Consider the following 18,255-nt stretch of genomic DNA (forward strand, 5'->3'; position numbering starts at 1 on the left):
TAATGTCACATAGCCTGCTTTCTGGAATACCCCCCTGTTTCTTACTTAAGGCTGAGAAGTGTTTTCTGAGCCATCTTATCAAACTGGTTAAAACTGTTATTATCAGCATCCGAACTGGCAGCTTACACACAATGGAATTTACTTTAAAATATTTGACATATAAAATGACCAATAACTTAGGGTTGTTTCCAATCCTTCAAAAGTCCAGGTCCACTCAAGAGGTCTCCATGACCTCTGACCTAGCTTGGTAGATCCAGAGAAAACAAATAATTTGAAAAAAAAAGAAAAAAACAATGACACATATTATTCTAGATTTACTCTGAAGATGGATGACACCAAGGTCAAATAATCTATGCCCTTAAACATTCAACTTGATTAATAATCATAAAGACATGAGAAACTATATGTATTATGTGAGATTTCAAGACCAAAACAAAGACAGATGTTCCTACATAAAACGCACATTTCCAAAGGAAAATAACTGACAATAGCGTTGTTTTTCAGGTAAACAAGTCTGTTCACTTGGCGTTGTTTTCAAATATCTGCAAACATATTATGGTGTTTCTAAGATATAGATACATTGTACATACAGCAACTTTTATGAAGATTTAACAAACAAAAGAGCTTAAAATAATGAAAAACTATTTGCTAATGTTTAATGATTGATAATGTGCAGTTATTATAGTGGTACCATTAAACAAAACAAGCATAATTTGTCCATTTCAGATGTTAAAGATAAATTTGAAGATCAGCTCATGTCACATAGACACTGTATAGCTGGCTGAGATGTAACAGGATCACATTCTGAAGGAAAGATCTAAGTATGCAATCTGAATAAATATTCTGTGTCCACAGGGGTGAAGGCAGAGATCTTCTCTTCTGAAATCAAATCTCAAAATTCAGATCCCCCAATGGATCTGGGCTTGGCTGAAGATCACTTTTCTCGACCTGTGGTAAGTGTTCTCTTTAGTCACTCTGTAGTAATACTATTTTTTAATGATTAAATAATAATAATATAAAAAAATATATATAGTAAGAAAATATATATGTAAATTAAAATCACATCTACATTTTTCAATTTGCCAAAAATTGAATTCGACAAAATAATTTTTTTACATTAGTAGAAACAGCCTGTTAATACTGTCTTGAGCCCATTGTAAAGCCACCAAGTCTGCCCGATTATGTTATTGACCTAATTGAATGTTTTAAATTCTTGTAACATGCGTTTTTGGTTTCACCTAATAAAAAAAAAAGTTAATTGAGAAATTTTTATTGCTAAAGCAATTTTACTGAATTTGTTCCCTATTGTCGAAAAGAAAAGAAACTGAAAAATAAAAATACAAAATAATGAGACACTACACATTGCCACATTTGTTTATTTTTATTAAACAGACACTATTGTGAAAGTACATTAAAAAATACATTGAACATTTATATAAAATCTACATTTATAAAGTCATGCAATTTAACTCTCATAATACTCACAAAGCTAAAGTATTATTAATACATTAACAGATATGTGCAAAAATGTCAAAAACATCAGAAATGGTAAATATTTTAGTGAGGTTACTTTGTGAGGTTGTTTAGTGCAGCCACCTAAATATTACAGTTCCTCAAAAGGTAATATAATGTTATGAAAGCAAATTTGTAATGGTTAAACCAGTTCAATAAATTCATCTAATATGTTCACATAAGACTAAGCCGAAAAGAAAATGAATTAATGAATTCTTACATACTAAAAGCAGACTTTAAAAAACACCATCAAATATAAACAGTGGATTACTTAACCCTGGTTGGCAGGTGATTCCAGAACAGAAAAAAAAAAAAAAAAAACTTCCGAAAGTCTCAAGAAAAAAAATAATAATCAGAGAGCAACTTCAATCATGTTAAGCTGAATCTACAAATATTTACCATGCAGACATATTTAGAAAGTCATTGTATTCCAAGTTGAGTAAATACAATAATTCAAAAGCACAAAAAATGCATTGATAATGTTTCTTAAATTGACCACCACCTCTTCTTCTGGGACATTTAGCACAGTTGACAGGGATTTTAAAGTTAATTTTGCTGCTGCTGCTACTTACTGGTTTAAGAATTCCCATCTTCTTTGTAGTTGTGTGGGTTTCCAGTGGCCCTGTATGTAAAAAAAAATATAAAATAGCTGTCAATTCTAAGTCTACATATATCAAATACATATGCAAATGTCTCCATACCATTAATATAATTTTGCAAAAAATACCACTACTGTTAGGTTACAAAACATAATTTTAGGATTCAGAATGTGGATGTCTACATAATTATTAGCATAGTAACAGTACATTAACTTTCCATACTGTGAGAATGCTATTTGGTAAATTGCGTATTCACATGTAAAATTTAAGTCATTGTCCCCAGGCACCTGTTTGTTTACAGCAATTTTTCAGAATAGTTGTCTTTTACATGATTTTTAAATTTATAGTAAATGTGAAATATGATAGGCTGAAATTACAGGAGATTTTAAGGAGAAATAGCAAAACAGGAGGGCGGTGGGAGATGGGTCTGAAATACAGGAGACTCCTGGAAAAACAGGCGTGTTGGTAGGTATGGTATAAGGCTATAGTAAAACTGGTAACTACTGGTAACATAGAACAATGTGTCCTTGAGAAACATGGGTTAAAAGTCTGCATAACACCAATCACAGCACATGGCAGCCCTTAATAAACAGCTACACACGTTACATTTTAGCAGAATTTGAAACTGACATGCAATAAATATATACGCAATTGTTAGAAGAGTACTTACTGTGAAAGTCATCGTGGTTTATTTGCGCCTCGCCCAGCAATGGTGGCTTCATGTTACGGTTATACTTAAAGAAAATAAAGAAACATGTTAGAGCACATACATGTCTTTTTCATCATAAAATAAGTTTAATAACAATATATAAAGTACACAGAGAGATCAGTATGGTCAGAAACCATAGGTTAAACTTTAAAAGTAAAGTGGTTAATACAGTTTTACTGCCACAGAGTAACGTTAATGTTCAACATTATGTTGGAGGCTAACTTAATCAATTTAAATCAGGTTAACTTTATGTGTCGAAATTAATGTGGCTTGCACTTTGTTAAACTTAAACATGATTTAAAAAATACAGAATTCAGTACTCACTGTAACTTTGTTGAAGAAAAAAGCCGTATAAATATAATTTTTTGTTGATTTTCTGCCATCGCTCCACTGGAATTAAAATCTGCTTCTTCCAATCCAGGGCTGGACTGGGGAAAAAAAAATCAGCCCTGGCATTTTGGGCCAGAGAGGCCCACTACATTTAATCAAAATGCTATCTATCTGTGCATGTGCAATATGTTTATCAACTCTTATTTTATAAAAAACACAAAAGCCATATATATGAAATAAATAAATAGAGACATTAATTTCAATCAAATTTTTGTATACTGTCCATAAAGATTTTTGTTCAGTTCTAAAAAATACACTATTCATTTAATTATTTTCCTTCGCCTTAGTCCTTTATTTATCAGGGATTGCCACAGTGGAATGAACTGCCAGCTATTCCAGCATGTTTTATGCAGCAGATGCCCTTCCAGCCACAACCCAGTATAGGAAATCACCCACACACACTCATTCAAACACTCATACACTACAGCCAATTTAGCTTATTCAATACACTATTCACTCAGCCTATATTAAACAATAAACATAACAAAAACTGCCTGCTGACGCATGAGTAAATCATTAAAGGGAAAAGTGTACTTTATAGTTTCATTTATCTCATCCTGCTTGCTGTTTCACATCTTAACAATGAAAACATAATATAAGGAAATTTGTTTTATTTTGATATTATGATTAACAGACATCAAACAGCCTTGTGTAGCTAAATATTTATATGACCATCATATTCACTCTACATATTTATAACAGAACAGCGCTTAAATATAACTGCCTCCTTTCAGTTTCATTGAAAAGAACAAACTTTACCCTGTCTCTTTTGCAGAATATCAGTTTTAATAATCAATAATGGCCATTATAAAAGTATAACGCACAATACATTTATACGATTAAGACAAGAAATCAATCAATGTGCAGAATCAGTGTACGTGGTAACATAAATTAATATATTAACTGATCTCTGCTCTCAGCCAAAACAGAGATACCTGAGAACAAGTGATTCAAAAGAAAGAAGAGTTGTTAGATAGCAGCAAGATAAATTCAATATAATGTTTAACAACTGTAGTGAGATGAGATCCAGCAGTAGATCTTTGATGAACTGTCCGACGTGCACTATACTCTCACCTGGGGTTTATCTCAAAGCACCAGCTGAACAACTGGCTTCAGCTCTTGGCAGAGTGTGTGTTTCACGTGATTTGCGTTTTTAGCCGTGTACTAGAAAGAACAGAGAACTTTTTAGAACCGCTAAATGAAACGCCAATGTCGTTCCCGCTATTTCTCTGCACCTCCCTTCCGTTTCTTCTCCATCTCTCTGACTCTTGACTATTTTGACAAATACATGCCAACTTTGCAGGCTCACACAGAGCCCAAAGTCCTAGGAGTTTGTGATTGGGCCAGCCCAATGTCAATAAAGAAAAGAACAAATGGGCTGCAGAGTGTAATATGGGCCGGCCTGGTCTGTCTGTCCGAAAAAAAAAAAAAGCATCTTTTTTTTTCACGCACGCACACACACACACACACACACACACACACACACACACACACACACACACACACACACACACACACACACACACACACACATATATATATATATATATATATATATATATATATATATATATATATATATATATATATATATATATACACATATACACACATCAAATACTCTTTGTTCATTTTGGATCTGCACCCAGATACTACTATTCTCCACAATGGTGACAAAAAAAAAAATCTTTTACTGCATTATGCATTTTATATTTTTTTTTCTTCTTGATTTTACAGAAAAATACCAGCAGCTGTGTTTGCCAGTAATCTGCTGTTTTTAACTTTTAACATTCATGAATGTAGTTTACAGAATATTTCTGTTAAAAATACATTCCACAGTCTGTATTTTTCATCAAACACATTTAAACCTTCAAATCCCCGAGCAAAATCCTCACTATTGTCCTCACTACAGAGGGTCGAATACTCAGGCAGTGATGAAGTTAATGATATAATTAAGTGTATAATTGAAGGCGGATAGAGAATTATTGATAACCAACTGTTAAAAGAAGAATCACTGAAGGAAAGAAAAACACAAATTAAAGCCAAAACCAAAGATGAAAATCAACTGAAAATAAAACTCTAAATAAATGAATAATTAATAAAAATAAAACAAATTACTCAATAAAAATGTAATTTCTCAAGATTTCAGCAGATATCATTAAACAGCTCCACAAACATCAGAAGCTTCACTTATTACTGACCTTCGACTTTATTTCTGTCATGAAAAAAATGTTCATTTGAAGTCACCATGATGGAGGACAGAGTCTGCTTTAGTTGGGCTCTTCAACTATTTGGTCTGACACTAGTTCTTATTTTGGCTGCTATAATTAATTGTGTTAATCACACAATTTGGTTAGCATGAAAAGCCAAAAGAAAAAAACAACAACAAGTCTAATAAGATTAACTATGATATCGAAACCACCCTCACCTGCTTGTGCGTTCATTGAATATCTTGTTAGTTATAAGTGAGTACCATATGTAAATGAAAAAACTTGTCCTACAGCAGCCAATGACTGTTTAACAGGTCTGAATACACCATTCACAATGAGAATGTTTGATCTATGGCAGAACTTACAGACATCAACAATTAGTCTTTGAATCTCAACAATGGTGACAAACAAAAATTAAAAATCGGTCCCACTTTATAGTCGCTTATACCTGTGAACTTACATGGTAACTAGATGCGAAGTAGTATGTAACTAAAGTGTATGTACACACTGGCACATAATATTTACTTGTGTAATACTGGTATAACTACACACATGTAATAATAACCCACTAAATAGTATGTGTAAATTTAAATGTGTAACTGGAAATTGGTAACAACACTAAGAAAGTACACATCTGTAACAAGAAATATGTAAATGCACTGCGTAACAACATGTACTTGCAGGTGTTTTCCCACTCCCACACCTGTTTGCATACCATGTACTTGTGAACATTTTTATAGCAGAACTAATGCTGCATTAGAAGCTTTTACCTTGTGATAACAGTGTACTTACATGGTAACTCCACAGGAACTGTCCACTCCATATAAAGTGTAAAATGGTCACAAATTAAAGACTACAAAACTTTTGAGAGAACATTTGAAAATCATTCAGTTGCACCACTGGCTGGGAGGGGGAAATAGTAAAGGTGCCTTAGCACAGCTGATCCATTAAAAAAGCATACTGGATTCATTGAAAATATATATGCCTTTTTTCTCTTTTATTTGCTGTTTATATTGTGATTTCTTCAGATTCAAAAATGTCATGATAATGCAAACAATTAACTTGTTTTAATAAATCCATAGCTTACTCGAAGTACTTTTGTAAAACACTGTTGCAGAGTAAAAATCCAATATGAATGTGACAGTTTTGCTTTGATAGATCCTAGGATATAATTCACAGCACTAATTGTTTGCTTTATTACTCTTTTTAATTTTTCTTTTGTGATTGCTGGCACTCTGTTAAAAAAACACAGTGCACTCTCAGAAATGACTGTACAGGAGTTGTCACTGGGGAAGTACTTTTTCCAAAAGCTACATATTTGTCCCTGAAGGGTCCATAATGGTACCCCAAAGGTACTTTTTATGTAGATGTGGGTACTAATACGGACATTTTAGGTACCATTGTGGCATATTTGGGAACAAATATGTATCTTTTAATAAAAGTACTTCCCCAGTGACAGCTCCTGTACCTTAATTTCCGAGAGTGTGTAAATTGCAGTATTTTGTAACTTTGCTAGAACATTGGAACTTCAATGCAAAAGTTACACTACATATTCAATAAACTATTCCTGTAGATTCAACACGCGTTTTCCCTTCGTTATATAAGGATATGAGTGGACAGTTCCTGAGAAGTTACTATTTCAGTACACTGTTAATAATGTGTTGGGTAAGGATTTATATTACACAGTAGTTTGTGACCATTTTGGAAGTACACTTTTTAAAAACTTTTTACACTTTATTTGCACTCAGTATTTACACATTTGGTGGACAGTTCCTGAGGAGTTTCCATGTAAGTACGCTGTTGTTAACCAGTTGCACAGAGGATTATGTTTTATATATTACACAGTAATTTGTGACAAATTTACATTTTATATTGAGTGGAAAGTTTCTGAGGAGTTACCATGTAAGTACACTGTTAATAAAGTGTTACATAGAAAATATTTTTACTAGTTACACAGTAATTTGTTGTTACGCAATGCACTTACATAATTCTTGTTAGAGATAAGTACTTTCTTATTGTTGTTATCAATGTCCTGTTACACATTTGATTTTACACATACTATTCGGTGGGTTGTTACATGTGTGTAGTTACACCAGTATTAAACAAGTAAATACTATATACCAGTGTGTACACACACTGTAGTTACATACTACTTACACATATAGTTACCATGTAAGTTCACAGGTATAAGCGGCACTATATAAAGTGGGACCCATAAAATAAAGGAAAAGAAAGAGATTGTGAGAACTTTAAGCTGCATAATATATTCATGCTGCAATGTATGCTGGGATTTTGTACTATGCTGGCACCCAGCATGCATTGCAGCATGAATGAATTAAGCAGGTTTTTTTTTAGAAACCATGGTTGAGGTTCATATCCTGATTCTTGATGTCTGTGTGTCATGATGTGCGGCTGGAGATCCCAATGTTTTGTGCATGAAACTAATTAAATTTTAATTTATTATTTATTCCTTGGATAATTTACATTTACATTTAGTCATTTAGCAGACGCTTTTATCCAAAGCGACTTACAAATGAGGACAAGGAAGCAATTTACACAACTAAGAGCAACAATGAATAAGTGCTATAGGCAAGTTTCAGGTCTGTAAAGTCTAAGAAGGGAAGTATTAGTAGTATTAGTTTTTTTTTTTTGGGTACAGTGTGATATTCAGAGAGGCAATTGCAGATTAGGAAGTGAAGTGGAGACTAAATAGTTGAGTTTAAATAGCGAGTGACTCTGCTGTTCTGATGCAGTTAGGGAGTTCATTCCACCAACTGGGCAGATTGAGCGTGAGCGTTCGCGAAAGTGATTTCTTCCCTCTTTGGGATGGAACCACGACGCGACGTTCATTCACAGAACGCAAGTTTCTGGAGGGCACATAGATCTGCAGAAGTGAGAGCAGATAAGAAGGAGCAAGGCCAGAAGTCACTTTGTAGGCAAACATCAGAGCTTTGAATTTGATGCGAGCAGCAACTGGCAGCCAGTGCAAACGGACTAGCAGCAGAGTGACATGTGCTTGTTTAGGTTCATTGAAGACCACTCGTGCTGCTGCGTTCTGGAGCAGTTGAAGAGGCTTGATAGAGTTAGCTGGAAGCCCAGCTAGTAGAGAGTTGCAGTAATCCAGTTTGGAGAGAACAAGAGCTTGAACAAGGAGTTGAGCTGCATGTTCAGATAAGAAGGGTCGGATCTTTCTGATGTTATAGAGTACGAATCTGCACGATCGAGCAGTTCTAGAAATGTGGTCAGAGAAGTTTAGTTGGTCATCAATCGTTACTCCAAGGCTTTTCATTATTTTGGATGCAGTAATGGTTGCCCCATCCATCTGGATTGAAAAGTTATGGTGTAGAGTCGAGTTGGCAGAAACTACAAGCATTTCCGTTTTTGCAAGGTTCAGCTGAAGTTGATGATCTTTCATCCAGTGTGAAATATCCAACAGGCAGGCTGAGATGCGAGCTGGAACCGAGGGATCATCAGGATGAAAAGAGAGGTATAGCTGGGTATCATCAGCATAGCAGCGGTAGGAGAATCCAAGTCTCTGGATGACTGGTCCTAGAGATGATGTGTAGATGGAGAAGAGAAGTGGCCCAAGAACAGAGCCTTGGGGTACCCCAGTGTGTAGATGCTGTAGGTTGGACACCTCTCCCCTCCAAGACACCCTGAATGACCTGTCAGAGAGGTAAGATCTGAACCATTGTATAACAGTGCCCGCAACGCCCAGTGACTCGAGCGTAGATAGCAGGATCTGGTGGTTGACAGTGTCAAAAGCAGCTGACAAGTCCAGCAAAATGAGGACTGATGATTTAGAGTCTGCTTTAGCCAGTCTGAGATCCTCCACGACCGAGAGCAGGGCAGTCTCAGTTGAGTGGCCTTTCTTAAAGCCGGATTGCTTGTTGTCCATGAGATTGTTTTGAGTAAGAAAGTCCAGGACTTGATTGAACACTACTTTCTCCAGAATCTTGGCCATGAATGGAAGCAGGGATACTGGTCTGTAGTTTTCAAGTAGCGTATGGTCCAGGTTGGGTTTCTTTAGCAGTGGGGTTACCCTAGCCTGCTTAAATGAAGTGGGGAATAAACCAGAGTCAAGAGATGTGTTAATTATGTTAGTCAGTGTTGGTATGACTGCAGCAGAGATGTATAGTAACGAAGTTGAACTACTTCACTACTGTACTTAAGTACTAAAAGGCAGTATCTGTACTTTACTGGAGTATTATTTTTTTCTCCTACTTTCACTTTTACTTAAGTACATATTTTCCATGAGTTTAATACTTTTACTCCGATAGATTTTTTATGTGCTGCATCGTTATTCGTTACTAGGGGTGTCAAAATGATTGATATCAGTTTAGTAATAATAGGTCATAACCGGTTATTACGTGATGACGTCATTTATCTCCTATGCGCTATGTAGCAATACTATGGAGAAGGACGGAGGCGCGAGGGCGAAGCGGCACAGCATACCAGCCGCTAGTTTACTATTTGGGAGAAATGTTGTAAAACTTAACCTCTGTCTATCTCTCGCTCGTTCACTTTGGACATTTGATTCGCTGGCCAGTTTGTAAGGTAACTTTTCCTCTCTTCTTAGCTGTTAAAGCTGTGGATCCAGACATAAGCGTGCCTCTTGTGCAAGCTCCACTGTGTCTATTACCTGTGATAATCGCGTATTCTTCAGGCCATGGGTGAACAGCGCTTATATTTCTAAAGCCCCTTCTGTTGAGGACAATAACCAATCATAGCCGTGTAAGACCCGCCTGTCAGCGCTCAAAAAGCAGGCGGGATAATATTGACATGAGTTTATTAGCTGTAAATGCTTGTGCTGTCTTCTGTACATGAGTTTTGTTTTATACAGTACATCCAGAAAAAGTGTTTTCTTTGAGCAGGTCAAATTAAGGACACAGTTCGTATATCTGACTGCTGCATTAAAGGACAAAATTGAATTACAAAAAATCCTTTAACTCTTAATTTCTTAACTGATTAATTTCTTAATCAGCCTCTACCAAATGGTTGAGATTTTAGTTTATGGTAAAAGTACCAGAATTAATAAATATACTACAGAAAATATGAACTGTAAGACCAATTTAATTAAAAACATAATAAAAACAAATAAAAATTAATACTAAATCATAGCCATAACCCATAAAATATTTCATATTTTCATTTAACACAGTAATATACACGTTTTCAACACAACAACAAGTGAATTAGTGAAGCAGGATTTAGTTTGCTTGTTTAGTTTAGTTTCACGAGTGCTTCCAGAAGACGAACTCCTTTTTATTGTGGTATTAACCAATCAAATTTCAAAACTCCCTAAGTGTGAGTGTGTCTTTGTGTGTTTGTGAGTGAAAGTGAATAATGTGTGCGTAAGAGAGAACAACAGTGTGATTGTACCTGTGTGTGCGTCTGTGTGTGTGTAAGAGAGAGAGAGAGAGTAAAAACAATTGCAACCGTAATGTCCCCACAATTCACAAAAATGTGTGTGTGAGAGAGATAGAGAGAGAACTGTGTGTGTGAGAGTGTATGAATTGGAGAGAGTGTACATTTAGGTGTGTGCAGGACAGTGTGTTTGTGTGTGTGTGTGTGTGTGTGTGTGTGTGTGTGTGTGTGAGAGAGAGAGAGAGAGAGAGAGAATATGTATGTGAGTGAACATGCTGAATTATCTCATCAGTGAAGGCATTTTCTGGTAAAAGGGCCTGACGATGTGAGTTCTTGTACCATAGAAACTATTTACTGAGAAAAACAGTATCATAAGCCATGTTTCTTTTCGTTCTGCTTAAGTACCCCAAAAAAAGATATTTGAAATAAACAAAACAATTAGTGTATTTTGACTGCTTTCTTTAATAAATACATTACACAATACTTGTACTTTTACTTTCAGTACTTGAGTAGTAAATTTTGAAATAAACTACTTGTAATACTTAAGTACAAAAAATGTTGAATACTTTTGTACTTCCACTTAAGTATGGTGCTTAAAGAGCACTTCTACTTCTACTCAAGTCAATTTTTGACTTGTACTTGTACTTAAGTATGGGTCTCTAGTACTTTATACATCTCTGGACTGCAGGAGAGATGGCTTGCAAGAGATGAGAGGGAATGGGATCGAGTGGACAGGTAGTTGCATGGCTAGATAGCACGAGTTTGGACACCTCAGACTCAGAGAGCTGAGAAAAAGAGGTGAGTGTGTGTGGTGTTGATGGTGTATCTTGCGTGTTTGTTGTAGATGCAGCAAATTGAGCACTGATTTTTGCAGTTTTGGTGCAAAAGAATGTTTTTTCTTTATTAGTTGAACCTCCATGGGAAGCTGTAACATATCCCAAACAATATCAAATAAAGCTATTTTCTATGTCTTAACTTATCAAATACTAGAAATATATCTGTAACGATTAAGTACACACAGTAGAGCAGGGGTCTCAAACTCGCGACCGCTGTACACTGACAGAATCAGCGGAGCGGGGAGAGAGAGCGCTCCCCGCTCCGCTGATTCTATCCGTACACAGCGGTCACTGGCATTCCCCGCCCGCCGTGTAAACAAAGGGGCGTTGTCGCGCGCGTTCTGATCAGCTGTTTTGTCGCGCGAGTACTCAAGAGCGGTGTTATCGCGCGCCTACTGAAGGGCGGGACCGAGGGTGTATCGCGTCGTGGGGGCACTTTTGATCAAGGGCACTTACTATGCAAGACTAAAAAGGGCATGTGCTCTGCACAGGTTGAGCCCTATGTGTGCACGTGCCTGCCATGCATCTTATATATATTATAGGTAGATACAGACTGGTACAGACTGATGTGAATGGAGTGGGGTGGGGGTGTTTTATTTATACATATATACGCCTTTTTTTTAGGTGAGGGAATGGAAGTTTTGAGTGAGTTCCCCCACTTTTTTCCCTAGGACTTCAATCAGTCAAAGTACAGGTCTAGACTTAATGATGATCATCTTCATCTTCATCTTCATAATCTTCACTCAATGTTCTATTAATGTTCAGGACACATCATGTTCAGAAGAAATAATTAAAACTGTTAATAATGACATTTGAGGACGTTTTTTTGTGAAATCCCTTATGCGGCCCAGCCTCACCCAGACTTTGCCTCCTGCGGCCCCCAGGTAAATTGAGTTTGAGACCCCTGCAGTAGAGTATCTCATCGCCTTTATTGCTATAACTGATGAGCTTCAGAAACACAGTTATAACAGCCAGGGAAACATTAAGATAGAAGATTAAAGGTTCAAGAGCTCAACTAAAGCAGTCTCGATCTTCATGATGGTGAGATGAAATGAAATATTTTCAATAAAAAAATATAAACCTCTGTTAATTATCAAATATTCTTATAGAAATTAGAGATTTGAAGTCATACTGTAATCAGTGAAGCTGGTAATGCTGTTATTTTATGGAGTTGTGTAATGCTCTGTTTTAATTCAGTAGGTTTGGTGTGAGACTTTGGATGTAGTTTTATTTTTTGTTCTTTTCTACAGTGGTTGGAGTTGTTAACAGCATGTGTTCATCAGTGTCTGAATTCACTTATTTGTGGTCATTCACTCTGTCTAGTGGACTAAACCAATTGACTAATTTATGGACTAGTGAATGAGAGTGTGTGGTGAGATTTCAGACACTCCGATTAGTTTCTCGAAAACAAAGGTTACATCTGTTACAGATATTATCTGTATTTTGTATAGAAATGAGGTGTTAATTATTTAACAGGTTTTCACTGTAAATTGTACAGATTTTTGCTGTTAAAATCACAGACATTTTTTACTGTGTAGGTCAGACAGTCATACAACAACATTGGTTGCTGCAGAATGCGACCCACAGACTAGCCAGAGACCAGGTTTTATTTTTTTCCCCCTTATACTTCACAGATGACATCCAGCTTTCTTTAAGAAAATTCCTCCTCTGAGGATCAAGATATGGTTCCCAGGAATTAAATTTATTGAATTTGTATGTTTTACAGATGGCCACCTTCTAAATAACCCTTCTTGTAATATGTTTTTGTACTCTCTTTTCTTAGGAAGGCGTATGTTTCTTAATATATGGTGTTTTTCTAGTAAGAAAAAGAGAAGTTTAATAGAAATCAATGTTTTAGTAATTAAAGTGAATTTTTTTCACCATACAAAGAAAATGTGAGTGGTGCTAGGCATGGCCAACCGCAATGCTACCATGCATTAGTGAATTGCCTAATCACATGTGAGTCAAACTCCATGTCTGCATGATGTTGTTTAGTTTGAGATATGACTTCTCAAAGTTGCTAGGGTGCAATAGATGGTTGCTAATGTGTGTTTGGATAGTTATGGGTTCAAGACTTGGGTTCAGGACAGGTATCTGATGTTAAATAAGATTAAAAGTGATCAAATACGAAACAAATGTAATTAGGACAGGTATCTGATGTTAAATAATATAAAAGTGATCATAAATGAAACACCTGGAATCAGGACAGGTTGCTGGTGTTACTGTACATGATATATTAAGTATTTGACACAAAACCCCTGGGATAAGGACAGGTATCTACAGGTATAGCAGTGGTAATATATCTTTAGTTACTTTTTTTATATATAAAAAACACTAAATTCACATGCAACACCTGAGATCTTGACAGCTATTTCAAAGTACTAAATATAAAAAAGCGTGTTGTTCACAGCGGTGTTGGTTACTGCGCACCACATTATTGAACTCCAATATCTCTGAGGGAGATTGTTACTAGATAGTCAATATTAACTTGAGAGATTTTAAAAATAAAAAGTATTTTAAAAAGGAACAACACGCAAATAACAAAACAAATAAAACTGGTCCCGTGGAGTTCAGCCCTTAATCTTGCCAGTGTATGCTGTGCAGTGTGTGTATAGCCTCCTAATGCAGCACTGTTGGCAATTCCCGCAAAACTGAAGGTGATTGTATTATATGCATGCATGTATAAGCTATTTAAAAGCAGAAAAAAGAGGAAAAGAGGAAACCCCCACATTCACTGCGATACTGGTATTACTGGTGATTAACCAGTGGGACAATTTCCTCATCGTCACAACCCTAGTGACCATCAACTGTTTTCTTAGAGAATGACAAGCTGACAAAACATTTCTGCATCTCTGATACAAGTATTATTTCTGGGGTATTATTATAATGCAAGTATTATTTATTATTTAATAAAATTATCCACTAGGTGCATCTGGAAGGCTCGAGTGTATCACACCACTTGCACGCAAACCTCCATTGGAAATAAATAACTTGCGCAAACTTTAGAAAAGACTCTGTATGCAAACGGCCTCTAAAAAGCTGCCATCATTTGCGATCCCCAGCAGTTGATCTTCTTGCACAGCTATGGTAATTTAACTGATTTGTTAACAAATGGTTTGCGTATCCATTCCTTGGCAGTTCATGGGTCCTTCACTGGGCCTTTTTCCCTTGGCAAAGAAACTTTTCAGAGATGTCTGTTTCTTACTCATTTTGCTGCTAGTGGGTTAAATTTAAGTGCTCAAGTGACTGAGATGTAAGCGATAGAATACAGTCATTTTTCAAAACAAAAGACTTTTCAAAATAAAAGATAGTTCAAACTGATATTAATTAATTAATTAATTAATTGATTGATTGATTGATTGATTGATTGATTCATTGATTGATTGATTCATTCATTCATTCTTGTGTGGGCCGGTGCCCGGTGGTTGGGGACCACTGTCCTATATCATGAGTTGTAGAATTGCCTCTGAAACACAACAACATTAAACATAAAACATAATTCATGCATTCTTGGTTTATTTAATACCTTTAAAAAGGTGTAAGAATTCTATGGCACAATATACAGATCACAAACACACTACATGCACTTTGGGGTGAATTTTGACTTTTTAAAAGTCCATTTCAACATTATGTGTGTGTGTGTGTGTGTGTGTGTGTGTGTATGTGTATGTGTGTGTGTGTGTGTGTGTGTGTGTGTGTCTGTGTCTGTGTCTGTGTCTGTGTGTGTGTGTGTGTGTGTGTGTGTGTGTGTGTGTGTGTGTGTGTGTGTGTGTGTGTGTGTGCGTGCACGCGTGCGTGCGTGCGTGCGTGCGTGCGTGCGTGCATGCGTGCAAAGAATACCCTCCATGTGCAATATCTATGAAGATGGGCCAGAAGGGTCCTGTTAAACATCTTGGTAGATTAGATGTCACACAGGAGTCTTTAGTTCCAGACTTTTTTGCACCAAACCTCATAAACATCACACCCAGATCCATTTAGGGGACTCATTTACATTTTAACTACAACCTCAGTTGTTACAGCACGTAATATTTTAGAGTACATCATGCTTTGTGTTTGTGCGTGTGAGAGAGAGCAGGGAGCATGACAAATATCAATCAAAAGTCAGTATGAACCTTCTGATTCTAGGGGTAAATCCTCTGTTTTTAATGAAACCATTTCTGAAGAACATTTGACATGATCTATGCCACATACCTACTATGTAGATGTCAGAGAACAATTTAACTTGTTGAATCAACTCACTATACAGCTAGCTCCACAGCAGATCCGGTTTTGATATGATACACTCAGCACCCTTCAATTTGGCAGACCATCGGAGGGAAAGGTGAACTCAAAGTCTGCCTTATGAGTCATCTTACAGGAACAATCTGTTAGGGTTGTTGTTTTAATAATCGATTAATCTGTCAAATCGAAAAATATATCTTTATTAATCGATATAAAAGAGAATAGCATTCATTTCCAACCCTTTATTCAAAAACAGATCTAAAATATAGGGCTGCATCAACGAATTGTTTAAATCGATAAAAATCAATCACGAAAAGCATTGGCAACAAATTTTATTATCAATTTGTTGTGTATTTGGATTGAAGGACAAAACTACTAAGTTTATATTATTATTATTATTATTATTATTATTATTATTTTTTTTTATTTATTATTATATATTTTTTGTTTTATTATAACAGCTCAGGAATGAGCTTTTTTGTTAAATAAATGGTTGGAAATGAATGCTTTTCTTGTTTTCGTTTTTAATCTAATTCATCAATTAATCAAAGAAAAAATCGACAGACTAATCGATCATTAGTTGCAGCCCTCTAAAATCTTTAGAACGTGCACAAACATGTTGTTTTTGAACACCCCTGAACTGTTAGAATTAAAATCATAAAATAAAATAATAATACTTAAATACTAATTTAGTAGTTTTGTCCTGTATTAAATTCAGATCATCAGAAAAATCTTAAATCAAGATACATACTAGACATGAAATAGCAAAAGAAATTATGTCTTGTTTTCTGGAAAAAAAGTTAAGTGATTAAAACAAGGCAAGGCAAGGCAAGGCAAGTATCAATTCATAGTGTTTTACATAAACTGGAATAACAGAGACAAGTATAAGAAAATAAAAACAAATAATAAAATTGATTAAGAACAGATAAAACGGATTAAAATGCATTAAAACAGGTTACAAAAGAATAAAAAAGAAAAGAAAGAGATAATAGTGCAATCTGTCAAACGTAGCACAGGACACATTCAGTAAAGGCACAGCAAAACAGATGTGTTTTTAGTCATGATTTGAATGTGCCTAATTTTGGAGCACATCTGATCATTTCTGGAAATTGATTCTAGCAGTGAGGGGCATAGGTGCTGAAGGCCGATTCACCTTGCTTTGACTAAACCTTTGGAATTTCTAGTTTAAAATCATAAAGATCTGAGTGATCTATTAGGTTTTATTTAGTGAGCATATCTGTAATGTATTGAGGTCCTTGGCCATTTAGTGATTTATAGACAAGTAATAATACTTTTAAACCTATTCTAAATGTAACTAGGAGCCAGTGTAAAGACCTAAGGACAGGTGTGGTGTTCTCTGATGTCCTGGTGCAGAATCCTGGGCGCAGTGTTTTGGAAGAGCTGCAACTCTCTGACTGTCTTTTTGGGAAGGCCAGTGAGGAGGCCGTTACAGTAATCTACCCTGCTGCTGATAAAAGTATAAAATAGTTTTCCTAAGGCCCAATTTGAATTCTATTTTTGTACCCCTTCCCCTAGGCCCTTAAAGCTGAGGGTGAAGGGCTTTAATATTTACCCCTAAGAATTAGGACAGCACTACAACACCTGCACACGTCATCATATGTCATCGCAATATCTTGCTTCATATGAGATTTACACAGTTGCTATATTCATCTAGGTAAACACACGAAAACAACATTAACATTATAGCAGACACTGTAAAAATGTAATTCCCAGCCACTATACATTACTGATAGGGTAATAGAGTGTCACTGAGTGTCTTGATGTTGTGGGACTGCTGTACAGGAGTTATGATTATGGATTATAGATCTTTAAATTTAGCAGATTTTTTCTGTGTTTTTTTTAAAGCATGATGGTAAAACACGAACACGGTTATGAATATATTAAAACATGTGCTTGTTTGTTGTAAAAATTTGTAATAATGAAAAAAAAAAAAAAAAACGAATTTGTGGATCTCCTTTCTTCCGGGTGCTACTATCCTGCTGTTGTGGCTGGTGTATTCTGGAAAATTTTCTTACCCCTTGGTTTCGAAAGTGGTCCTGAAAAAAGCATCTAATTCTTACAGTGTTTTTGAGATGATAGTATGCTGATTTACTAACTGCTTTGATAAAACTACTGAAACTCAGACCTAACTCCAAAGTCACGCCAAGATTCTTGACCTTATTTTTTGTTGTTAAGTCTAAATTTACACTTCTGCGTCAAGTGATTGACGTGACCCACGGCGCATGCAACGTGCATAGCTGGGCATTTATACTTCCGCACTGTTTCTTCGCTGGTGTATTTTTTTTTCTGAACGCTTCCCAAATGTTCAAGTGGCTCAAAGTTGCTCATTTTGAGGCAGGAACTGGCGGACATGCAACCATGAGGTAAACGCAAAGCAAAACTTTCCAGCT

General features: G+C 35.8%; 1 protein-coding gene and 1 long non-coding RNA gene across 16 annotated transcripts in view; one reads left to right on the forward strand and one right to left on the reverse strand.

Annotated features, from left to right (window-relative positions):
• The window catches only part of LOC137488296 (uncharacterized), a 724,224-nt gene that overhangs the window by 598,199 nt on the left and 107,770 nt on the right, over nucleotides 1–18,255 (reverse strand). The gene's annotated exons all lie outside the window — the stretch shown is intronic.
• def8 (differentially expressed in FDCP 8 homolog) overlaps nucleotides 1–18,255 on the forward strand; it is a 181,020-nt gene that overhangs the window by 94,660 nt on the left and 68,105 nt on the right. For all 15 annotated transcript variants that reach the window (NM_001328206.1, XM_087291915.1, XM_087291920.1 and 12 more), the window contains one exon: nucleotides 856–953. In NM_001328206.1, coding sequence (NP_001315135.1) covers nucleotides 856–953 — 98 coding nt within the window. The remainder of the gene's footprint in view (nucleotides 1–855; nucleotides 954–18,255) is intronic.

The sequence above is a fragment of the Danio rerio genome, chromosome 18 (assembly GCF_052040795.2).
Source record: "Danio rerio strain M-AB ecotype USA chromosome 18, GRCz13ab, whole genome shotgun sequence".
Lineage (NCBI taxonomy): Eukaryota > Metazoa > Chordata > Actinopteri > Cypriniformes > Danionidae > Danio > Danio rerio.